Consider the following 12363-nt stretch of genomic DNA (forward strand, 5'->3'; position numbering starts at 1 on the left):
CAACATCACAGTATTCTGATTTCATGTCAGTCCTATTTTTAAGCTGTAATTTGTCATTTGACAACGGGAACAACAGATCTCATTACCTATCAATTTAATTGTTGAACAGATTGATGATGACGCTATTTTATGCATCCTTTTTTTTCAAAATAGCATCTTATTTATGCATGTTGCTGCATCTCTCCATATTTCCTTTTCTTGCTTCCCTGCTTAAATGTTGTACTTTGCTGTATCAGCCTCGAGAATACATACAGTGGGGCAGCTGTGTGACATTTTTTCTCTCTCTTTTTCTCTCCTATCTGTGTGACATCTGCTGAACTTGTCGGGTGTTTACTGGTGTAACAACTGGTGTCTCCACTCCCCCACCCCTCCTCTTCTCTGTGGTGCTCCCCATGCCCCCACACAATGAATACACTTGCATCCAGACTACAGAACCAATTGTCACGCTGGGAGGAAGGCAAATCAAATCTTACAGCAGCAACTAGGCGAGGAGATTGCTTTTCCTCTCAGTGGCAGAGGAGCGAGCCCATCGTCCCTGTGCCTCAGGTTTTACTGGAGAGAAAGAAGCAAAGGGTGAAAAGGGGAAAGCTACTGGGCTGCAGCTGGACCGCAAGACTCAGGTCAAGTCTTACCCATTTCCTCCCATCTTCACCCTCTCTTTCCACTTCCCTCCCCACTCATCCTGACACTACCTATCAGTCACTCTGCAACACCAGGGACTACATTCCTCCCTCCAGTCCTCCAGATGAAACGGAACAATAATTATGGGGATAGAGTGGCTCTGGCCGCCAAACTGGGGCCGCTCAGATCACAACAACACATTGTCCAACCTGATTAAGTAGCCATTTGTGGCGTCCTCGCTGTAGTTAAGCAGTCCTCATCCTCTTGCTTGAAACTTGACCTCCCAGCAAGATATATTGACATGTCCTACAATTTGAGGTTGGTCAGAAAAGTGGAGACATTACATTTCTTTACAGGAAACCAGGGCTAATGCATCCTATTCTTCCTCAGAATACGCACTCTTGAGTGACTCATCAGTGCCCAAGGTTATACCTTCTATTGATGGTTGTTTGTTTATTTCCATTGGCAATTTGATAAATAGGGGAAATGTGGTCATCTCCTCCGTATCATTTGATTAATAAGTAACCGCTGTTGAAGATGGAGTGGGATAGATGGTGAAGTAAAAACACTGCATGGTTGAATACTATGAAGGGTCTCCTTTGCTTCTGCCTACTACACACTTAAGGGGCTCTATGTAAAAACCTTGAGAGAATTGCATTATGGAAAGTACAGTTCCATTTCAGGACTGGAACAGCTTGAGAGCTGGGGCACGCTGCCTTCCTCTCCAGGCCATGCTCACACAGAACCTGCCATCCAAACCAATTATAGGCTGCAGCAAGAGTGACATTCACAAGAAATTTTCTATCTTGTCTTTTAAATGAAGTTTTCCCCTTGTTACTCATGCCTTGCATTTTCATTAGTCTCTCACTGGATGCGCAGCTACTGTAGAAGATGAGGCAGTTTAATTTGTGTTCACTGGGACCAAAGTGGAGCACAGGTAGAACACAAAACATATGCATATGCAGCAGATGTTTATAATGGTATAGAAACATTATTGATCTGTAATTCTGTAAAGGTTAAGATATTAACCTTTGATAAAACACCGCATTCTAGAATGTGGCATAATTTATAAATTCATTAAATGATATGTTAATATTTAATTTATGATTAATCTGAGTTGCATTGCCTGTGCCGTTACCTTTGATACTGTATTTAATGGAGTCAAGCTGAACAGGAACAAAAGGAGTCAGGGGTGACACAAGAGAACAAACATGGTGTGCTCCAAATTAAGGGCTAATAATAAAATGTTAATTAAATTCCTTTTCATGAATTATCTCCTCTATAGTAATGAGTTAAAGTTTAATTAGGGGTAAATGGTAAAAAGGAGACAGAATGATGCTAACCTTCAGCGCAAACACATTGCATCATAATTTAGCAAACCCCAATCAGAGGCCTGGCCTTGCATTGTTGCTTATCGTTATATCATTTTCCTGCAAAAATAATTAGGATTAAAAGAGGTGAGATGGCAAACAACAGTTTATCTCCTGAAGATTGAAGGAAGACCTATGCCCTTTTGAGAATACTGGAAGATAACTACGTTTCTGACACACACTCAAGTTCTTTAAAGTTTACAGAAACAAAAGATACAAGAACAGCAACAGCATCAGTCAGATGATGCTGCACAGTGTATATGCAATGCAAGGGCATGCATTTGGTAGCATTAATGAGTTATTACATTTTTGATAGACTGCAAACAGTTAATGGGAGCTATTTGTTGGAGGTAAACTCCACACATTGGCTATCTGATCTGCCAGCAGCACTTTTATTTATTTATGTATTTATTTCAAAAAAAAGATCCAAGAAGACTGGAACTAATATTTGACATTTCCTCTGCTCTACTGTCCTCACTGCTCAGATTCCTCAGCATTATGGTTTCACTTCCATGCAGACATTGAAGGAGTTCAAAATGTTCAACTCCATTAACATCTAATAAGGAGAGTGTGCGCACAGTCACACACTATGTTTTAATCCAAATCTGTTTGGTCACCATGTATGACAGCTGTGCAGGGTTGCTGCTACCTCAACAGCAGGGCTGTGTCAAATGTGTAGCTCACTTAATAATCAGCAACTGTGCTCCAGCGCCTGCATTAACCTTTCTTATCATACGGGTGACTTTTTTTCAACAGGGCTTTGATATTGGTATTGTAGACTTCCCTCGGAAGTCAGCCATTGACTCACAGCTTTTATCAAGATACAGTATCTGCGTACTGGAATTTTAAGTGAGGGCTCTGCTTTCTCTCTGCAGAAAACACCTGCATCTTATCAAACTTTGTCGAAAGGGTCGTATCCTGGCTTTTCGCAGGACTGGGAAAGTCCTTTGAGAGGCTTTGATACCCTTTGGCCCGCTGACAACTTACCTAGTGTGAGTAGATGCTTGGCAGATGCAGGAGGGGCTACCTGCTCAGTGTACATTGACTCCTCTGTCCATGTGCTCTTACTCGTCAGACATTCTCCTTGCTAAATAAATGTTGAAAAAAATGAATGTAGGATGCCTTTGAACTGTGTTCTCTAATGTGGGTCAGAGATCTATCGTATGCATATTCTGAAAGTCTTTTCATCTGCAATTGCGGAGTTAAGATTCCCCTGGTACACTCTTAATTTCATCTACTTCTCTTGCAGTTATTTATTTAATATTTCTACATTAATGTCTTCTCAAACATGGTAAAAGTGAAGAGTTCAGAGAAGAAAAAAGGGAAACTTTTCTTCTCCCTCTGTCTGCATGATAGTCCGTCCTCCCTAATGACTCCATTTTAAAGACGGTGGGCTGACTGGCAGTGGAGGGAGGGTGCAAAGGATCGAGAGCGGGAGGGTGAAGAAGAGAAGAGAGGCTGCGCTCACTGCAGCACTCTCCTCAGCTCTCAACTCCCAGTCAGCCTCTCTGTGTGTGTGCTTTGAAAGAGAATAGGATTCAGCCCTTTGAAAGCTGAGGCTGCTCACCGGGGCCTTTGTGTAAAATAACATTTCTACTGAAAGCCAATTACTGCTAACATTATTTTGGTTGCTTCAGTTATTAAAAGTACCTCTCTCTGTTGCCCCCCCATCATCCCTCAACCACAACCCCCACCCCACCCATTCACCCCCCAACCCCCACCTCCCTTCCCCCCTGCATCGCTCTGTTACAGACGGAGAATTATTCCATTGACTCCAGTTATGTGAACAGCAGAGCCCACCTCATTAAAAGGTATGTCTTGATTAGAAATTGTTACCAGCGCCTTGTTACCATTGTTATCTGTAATTGTTTTATCTAATGAGAGCACAGCTACCTTTGCAGCAGTTTGCATGTATTCTTGCATGCTAGTGTAATTGCGATGGGAGGATAGAATTTAGGGGATAAAAAGCATTACTCCAAAATGCATTTAGTAGACACTTGTTGAAATGAGCCGCAAAATCATACTTTCAGATAATTAGATTAAACAGAGCAACAGAATCTGCAAGTAATTATTTTCATATTTACAGGTAATCTTATTACTCATCTGTAATTCAATTCATTAGGAACACATGTGGCTCGAATTGCATCAGGTTATGGTTTAAAACAACTATACAATGATTAAATTATATCTCCAACTGTTTTTCTTAAACTGTTTTTCAAGACAAATGTTTCATGAGATGTCAATAATTGTGTTCGTTTTTTTAGTGTGGCCAAAGGAATGAAAAAAAATGTTTTCATTGTGAAGACGAAGGTTATTGGGTGTTTCAGTCCACCTGGATATTAGATAGGGTTGTGAGAATGCAGGGTTAAGGGGTGGGATGGGGGTCATATAATAATTCCCTCCAGCCATAGCGGTTTTTGGAACCAGGCTTACTTCGAAACTACAATCCTCCCTTTTTACCTGGAGCAGTGGAACATTCTGGGCTTTCTTTTGTTTGAGGCCATCCTGGCCTTTTGAAAACCCATTATGGCAATTTCCCCCCAAAAGATTCCCTGCATTAATGTAAACAAAGAGCATTCAAGTGTGGGCCTCTGCAGCACACTACAAAGAAATCCCCTCAGGAGCCAGTGAGCCTATGGTCTGGGACAGGTGCAATTACAGTGATAACATCAGAGAGCCAGCATTACCCTCCACTGCAGTCCTCTCTCCCAGGCTGGAGAATGTTAGGCCGGGGTTGGGAGAATGCAGCTACCTTGTACTGTCCTTCACTTCTTCTACCTTTCTTTTTGTTTGCACACTTTTCTTTACTCTCATCTCCTCTTAAGTGTATTCTTTCTCCTCTCTCTAACCTCTTTTCTCCCCTTACAAGAGCTCATTCATATATATTCCTCTCCTGCAAGAACACATGTTCATATATTCACCCCTATTTAGTCTTGTTTGTGAAGCAGAATTTGTTCCAGTGGGATGGAAATCAAATGAAGGGAAATCACGCTGTTACTGTGCAGCTGTTGATTGTGCCCCCCACCCCACCCTCTTTATTGACTGTGAGCCCCAGACAAGACAGATGCTCAGTTTGTATGCTTCCAGCATTTCCTACATCCATCTTCCTTCCAGGAATTCCTGATTACTGCAGTATTTGTTTGATTGTAGTGAGTGAGTGCCTCCTGTTTGTTCAATGCGATGTCCTTGAAGTCAGTGCATCCAAAAATGTCCCTGTCTGAAACACCCCATAGCTGCCGTGCTATCTGTAAAGTTGAAACATGTCTATATAAACCAAAAGGGCTTTCAATTTGATCTTTATTTCATGGTTACTGCAAGCATAGAGGCTGGAGTGAGACTTTGCTCCTTCCAAAAGTGTAGTGTTTAACTAAGATTTGGCTTAAAACAAATGACTATTCATTTGTCCTGAATACAACAAAATGGACCACATAAAAAGGCAAAGAATACACTGGAAGGACATGAAAAGGGACAGAGAGAGAAAGACAGACAGCTCGTCACAAACCATCAGAGACAAGCAAAGAAGGAGAGCGTGTGAGAGAAGGTGATGTGACAGTTAATCAACATTTCCCTCTCCTCCCTCCTGGCCCCCATGTAGCACATCGACATTCAAGGACCTGGAGGGGAACAGTCTGAAGGACAGTGGCCACGAGGAGAGCGACCAGACCGACAGTGAACATGATGTCCAGAGAGGACACTATGTTGACACGGCTGTCAATGACGTGCTGAACATGACTGTCCCTCCCAATGTTTGCCAGCTGCCTGACCAAGGTAAGAAAGTGTGTGCTTGTGTGTGTGTCCTGTGTTGTGTTTTGCCAGTTTCAAGATAAGACCAATGTGTATTTGAGTGTGTGCCTGAGTCTGTTAGAGCATCTTTTAAGGTGCATTATGCCCATTGCAGGCTTCAGATGTGCAAGTATGAATAACATAACAGTTTTTTTTTGTCTTTGATGTCCTGCTAGAGCAGCTAATGTGAGGGATCTGTGACAGCTAAGGCTACCCTTTGATACAGGCTTAGGCAACATTATTGACTGATAGTAGCTATGTCTGTTCTTGATGGCAGGCTGACTTAAGATGTGCTTGAATGGCAGCAATTAGGCTCAAAAAGGTAGAAGGTGGAAATCTACATATCTCCACGTGCCCTCATCCATTATTCAGTGGGATCATTTAGCAGGGAATTAATGTTGATGTTTCATTTCTGACTCACCGTTTAAAAAGACATCCACTTGGTTGGCAGAAGTCAGTGTAAGGGTCATGTTCATTCTTAACTACTGCCAGTCAGACTGAGGAGAGAGTGGGTCAGTACAAGGGAGAGAGAGAGAGAGAGAGAGAGAGAGCAGGATAAAGCTGTTTGGAGCAGACCTGAATGTTATATGCACCTGAGGGTATTTACAAAGCTCTGAGGAAACACTGCATGCACAGGTGCAACGGCTCAGTAGAGCACGAGCATCTCTGTGTGTGTGCGTGCGTGTGTGTGAAAATCACAAACATTTTAAGATGAGTCACATTAGCAATTTTTATTCTGAGTCAGGAGGAAACACTGGACATTTCACTTTGCAAGCACACTCTTGAGAACGGCACTTAACAATATCACTCGCAGTTTACATTTGCCCTGTGCTCCAGTTTGGGAACTTGTGCCAAATTTAGGTTTTTCTTCCCTCAGTTAACATCGACATTATTTTGGTCCCTTTTTACTAACGCTGCCCTAGTAAGGCTGTCTACTTTCTCACCACTCTACTTTTTTTCCTCCTCAGCTCATATAGGAAAGAAATTTTAATGAGTAAGAGATGAGGAAAATGAATCCTACTTTATAAAAATGCATGAAGGAATGATGTGTGTGATTTTTTTTTTTTTAATTATTTATCCACTTATTCTTATCAGTGGACTGTGAAGTGTGTGTGTGGTTGAAGAAGCAGTAATAGATGTGTGTGGGTCCTTACTTGTCTGTTCCTCGGAATATTTAGCTAACCTCACTTGGAGAAATTTTGTAGTAGATGTTGTTTGACTGGGGAATGATAACATGACAACATATACTTCATGTTATTAGAGGGTAGAGTCGTACAAACGGATCCGCCTCTATGGCCAGTAGCCCGTTGTAATAACGTGGCTGAGAAGGGTCAGGAAGTATGGTGACCATTAGAATCAACTTGTACTGGGTGTCCTCTTTGTGGCATCAGACGATAATGAACAATGAAAAGCGGATTTGCTGACTATTGGCTGCCAGCTGTAATTACCGCGCAACCCGCAAAAATTCCTGTACCGCTAAAAAATGCATGCTGACAGGTCGTCTAGTAGTGGGATCTCATTATTGGAGACAATTAGAAATGATGTACATGAAGAATATTACAAGTGGGAAGAGCTCTCTGAGGCAGTTCTTTTTTCATTAACACCACCAATGATTGTATCTGTTTCAGCAAAATGGATGCATGCCTCCTGAATGTGTAATGCAGCACCACAATGCTGGTAAACAGAACAAGAGGCTATTTCACAGTTCTGTCCGTTCTTTTGACCAGAACGAATAGATGATAACAAAGTATCTGTTTGGAATTACAATTAGGTGGTTTGTTATTGGCTTTTTAAAAAATTATTATTAATACTGTGGTCGTCTCCAGACCCACTTTTGGGCAACAATTTTCTTCACAAAATAAAATGGCTTCACTGAAATTTCTCCTCTCTTTGTTTAGAAAGTCAGTCAGCAGCAGTGGTCACACCAGAGAGTAATTATTAAATGAATTGACCAAAGATCCTTACACATGCAGAAATGTAATGGGATAGCAAATGAAATCGTCCCTCTATTACCATCTCAACAGTCTAATTACATAGTTAAAGGGCATGGTGGGCTGATAGAGATGGGCAGATTCAGCATGACACAGTTGAATCTGTCTCTCCCGTTGTATAAGAATTTTACATCGTCAATTTTTTTTTTTTTTTTTTTTTTGTGGCTCCTCTGGAGAACACTAGCTTCCTCATTTCCCTGCTTCATTTTCCTCTGTGCAACTGACTTGAGCACAAAGGCAGAAATAGAACAGTTGAGGTTGATATAATATGAGAGCCACAGTGGTTACAGTCATGTGATGATGTGGTTTTACTTTGAGCTCATCTGTCTTAATTGACAAAAATGGACACTCTGCGCTTGTTATATTGAGTGAATGGAGGGAATTGTCAGAAAACGAATAGGCATGTTCGCTAAACACCCTGCTGCTCGGATGTCTTCTGGGAGTAACTCTGTTGTATGGTGTGCCTCTCCTGCCAGCTAAAGCAGAAAACAAGTTGAGAGACTGCAATTGCCAAAGGACAACAACACACGCAAGCCGAGGATAGAAGAGCCTTGTTTTTTGTGTGTTTTTATTGTTCTGTTTTCTTGTGTTGATAACTGCTGAGAACAAAAGGAAGCTGGAAGGAGGAAAGAGGAAGGGTTAAACTCTTGGGCTTTTACAGTGCAAATGTTTACCCTTCCCAGTGCCATGTAAAGGTGTTGTTTGCCCAGGAGACAAGCTGTTACCTTTACACAAAGACCCTGCGTCCCCATCATCTTGCAGGCTTTCATGTGGGAATTCATTTGTGTGACAAGATTCAGCTGCTAACTAACCCGGCTCTGTATTACAGTGGGCATTTTCTTCTTTCTATTTCAATTTAGGAGTTTGATATTTGGCTTTTGTCCATGACTGTTTTATGCATTCATTAATCCTGCTCCAGCCACGACCAAGGTAACTTTCAGCGAAGTGCCTGTGAAAAGATTTTAGACTTAAATCTGAGCGAATGCCTCTTTTTTGGATCCCTGCCAAGAATCTAAAGAGGAGTGTGTGCTCTTTTTGAGAACCTGACCTGAAATATCCTCACCCACTGGATTAGATTAGAGAAGTATCTGAAGAACAAATTACATTAAATCTCTTAAAATCTATAAAGGAAGGGCTATCTTTAACATGTAATGGCTCCCTCATATCTGCCAATAGAATATGAATGGATGATATCGCTGTAACTATAAACTGAGAAGAAGAGCTATATAAAATGAATTCTTCTTTATCTTTATAGGCATGTCTGTGAAGTTAGGGGGATTTGGTGGAAATGTGCGACATGCTAGCTTTGCCTCTGTAGAACCATTAGTGTCAAGGGAGAAGGAAGGGAACAGACTCCGAGGGGGCTGGTGACAAAGGGAGCTAAATCTATTTTTTTCAACTTCCTTTGATTGTCATAGCTCACATTTAATTCCTCCCGGATATGGATGAGCCATGGTTTTTAAGGATTAAGATTCATGTATTGTTAAATCGCTTGAGTTATCTCCGCAGGAGGGGATGAGAGAGCATGATGTCTTTTTACAGTGTCCGATTTGTGGGTTTAGAGGTTCATGGTCTTGGTTTTGGAATTATTTTCAGGTCAATGTGTAAGTGTTCATCAAAAAAAAAGCCTTTCCTCTTGGCTTATTAGACTCAAAGGGATCCAAGACTGCTCAATTAGCTAGAGCAGGGAACAGGCCTCTTTTATTTCTGACATTCCTTGGCTTCCACCTCTGGAGAATATATCTCATCTATCTGTTAGCTCCCTATGGGTGTGTGCCTGAAGCTGGAGCCCAGGAATGGAAGCCCCCTCCGTGGGCCACAGACTTCTCCATATTCCCTTCTTCCATCAGCAGATCCGCAGGGTTTCACTGTTCCTAATTGATTTCAGCTCCCCCCCCACCCACCTCTTCTCTCTCTTTCTCACTCTCTCCATATGTCTTGCTTGTTCTGTCTCTCCTCTCTGTTCCCATCTACTGACTGAAACATCTCCACCCCACATCTCCAACTCTCTAACTTTGTGCCAGTCAAGCAGTTCCCTTCCCCTGTTGAATTAAAGAAAGAGTAAAAGCACCTTACATGTTTCTGCTGCAAACTTGCCCTAAATTCAACACGGGAACATTTCTAGTTTGCAGTTCTCTGATCTACTAACGAAAATGCTGACAGGTGTCAGAATCAGGAAGGCAACAGGAACAGGGCTGTGCTGACAACACAAGAGGGGGAGAGCGAGTCTGTGTGTGAGGGAGACAGAGATGGAGAGATGAGCCGAGAGTCTAGTAAGCAGTCTTAGTGAGGGAAAATAAAAAGAGGAAACAATCTCTCTGACAGGTAGGAGTGATTCTTTTTTTTCTTTCTCTCACTCATAGATAACTCTGTGAATGTGCCAGAGGATTTGACTGATTCTCAAACAACATTTGATTGAATTAAGCATCAAAACTCGTCTTGTGATTCGGGCTGGCAACAACACGTGTTGCGTTATGATATTTTATGATTAGATTAACATACAAACTCTATACTGGGACCATCCATTTTGATTTGGATTTGCCTAATCTAATGTGGAACCCGTGGAGGTAAAATGGCTGACAGTGACAAAGAGCTCAGTGCAATACAAGCATTAAGGAAGATAGAGTGCACACACTGCATGCTCAAACACACCAGAGAGTGCTTGCAAGCAGGTGTAGTGAAATCTCTAATGAACAACCAAGATACAGATTTTGCCTCCAAGATGTGAGGAAATTTAAGGAAATAAAATGTCATTTCAAGCTGTGTCCATCTGTGCCCATCTTTTTTATCGTGCTTACATTGCTGAATTAAATCGCGTGAGTCAGTGAGGTCTCTGGCTCGATCTTATTGAAATTACACCTAATATAATAAAACAGAGCTGACCAATATTGATTTTGCCCTTGCTAAAATAGATGAGACCACTATCACTTAAAGGGAAGATGTGATTTTTTTTTTCACACTGTGTGAAGCAAGTCTGTACACTGATTTTTATGTGTGTTCTAATTTTTTTAAAATTGGCTGTGGTCTCTCGGTAGTATTTGTTTGCAGTACTCTCATAATAAAACAACAGATTCTTTAAAACTCGTGTGTGAGCCCGTCCCTTTAGATCTGTACTTAATTCCAAGAGGGAATAAGTTAGGAGATGTGAAGAAGGATTTAAACAAACTTGACATGTTTTGATTCTCTGTTAAGTTTTTACAAGCAGCTCCTCTAGCTGCTCTTCCTCAACCGCTCGCGCAGACACAAACAAAAACACAGGCAAAAGGGCTTCATCTTCAGCCAAGATGCAAAACGTATAGTAATGTTAATACTATAATGGCATCCCCTGAACCCTCATTCTGCCAAAGCTCTCCTGAATATACCCCGTGTATTTAATCAGCTCAAGAGGGGACTGCTTATCTCTCTGCACTTGTCATGGATAGCGTATTGAACATATCAGAGAGAGAAATGGGAATAGTTCATTATTTTCTAGGGCTCACTATGAGCCTGATGTATCTCATTGCAGGCCCTCCACTGACAGCTCATTTTCTAGACAATCCTGGCATTCAGTTCACAACGCGGCAGGGCAAGAGCGAGGGAGAGAGAGGCAGAGGGAGAGGGAGGAAACACAGAGAATGAGAGAAAATAGGGCTCCGGATCTCCATTGCTTATTCATGACGCTGTGGCATGCTAGGTGTGTTAATAATCTCCGCAGAAACCAAGTGAATCACAGTTGTTTGTTGAACACCTAGAAAAGCTGGGCCCCAATCGACAGCAGATGGGAAAACAGGGGGATCAGGATGATCCCAGACAGAGGGAGGGAGATTAAGAACAGGTAATGTGCTGAAGTTGATGGGGGCCGAGTATGTATTAAAGAGAGAGGAAAGGAGAGAGTACCTGAATTTTAAATCTGTCTGAGAGTGTGTATACACTATATGGAATGTGTGTGTGTGTGTGTGTGTGTGTGTGTGTGTGTGTGTGTGTGTGTGTGTGTGTGTGTGTGTGTGTGTGTGTGTGCGCGTGCGCGTGTGTCTTTAAAGGTTAATCAGCAATGGGGGTGGGGGGTGGGGGTGGGGATACTATGGGCAGGGTGAAATAGAGTGAAATTCAAGAAGCAGAGCCATGGCATTCTCCAGGCTACCAGCCTATTGTGGCTCCAATTGATTCTAGTTGTTGTCTGAGGAACTGAGGCAGCAGCCATTTTTCCTAAACGCACCATTGTGTTTTTAATTCTTTGAGGCCACTGCGTGGGCACAACCCTTTCTCCACTGCAATATACAGCAAACAGTAATAAGACTGTGGGGTAAAACAGAGGGCTTCAGGCTGGAGGGACTGCAACCTCATTTGTACTTGTATCACACACGTTTAATAGACCTGTGTTAGGAAAGTTACCCAGAAAAGGTAACATTACTAATTACTGATTAGTCTTAATAATGAGATTATTTTACTCACTAATTAAGGAGGGACATGGTCACACTTAACAGTTACCCTCTAGAAGTCCCTGTTCTGTTCTGTCCACGGACCACAGGCACAAATTATTTCCTACACTACATCACCACCCCCCTGTGATACTTGCTGCCCACTTTCTCACAGATTTATCTTTGCCTAGCAGGGGTTGA

General features: G+C 42.0%; 1 protein-coding gene across 4 annotated transcripts in view; it reads left to right on the forward strand.

Annotated features, from left to right (window-relative positions):
• The window catches only part of pcdh19 (protocadherin 19), a 54280-nt gene that overhangs the window by 25677 nt on the left and 16240 nt on the right, over positions 1–12363 (forward strand). For all 4 annotated transcript variants that reach the window (XM_042419812.1, XM_042419814.1, XM_042419813.1 and 1 more), the window contains exons 3-4: positions 3744–3802; positions 5587–5759. In XM_042419812.1, coding sequence (XP_042275746.1) covers positions 3744–3802; positions 5587–5759 — 232 coding nt within the window. The remainder of the gene's footprint in view (positions 1–3743; positions 3803–5586; positions 5760–12363) is intronic.

The sequence above is a fragment of the Thunnus maccoyii genome, chromosome 8, assembly GCF_910596095.1.
Source record: "Thunnus maccoyii chromosome 8, fThuMac1.1, whole genome shotgun sequence".
Lineage (NCBI taxonomy): Eukaryota > Metazoa > Chordata > Actinopteri > Scombriformes > Scombridae > Thunnus > Thunnus maccoyii.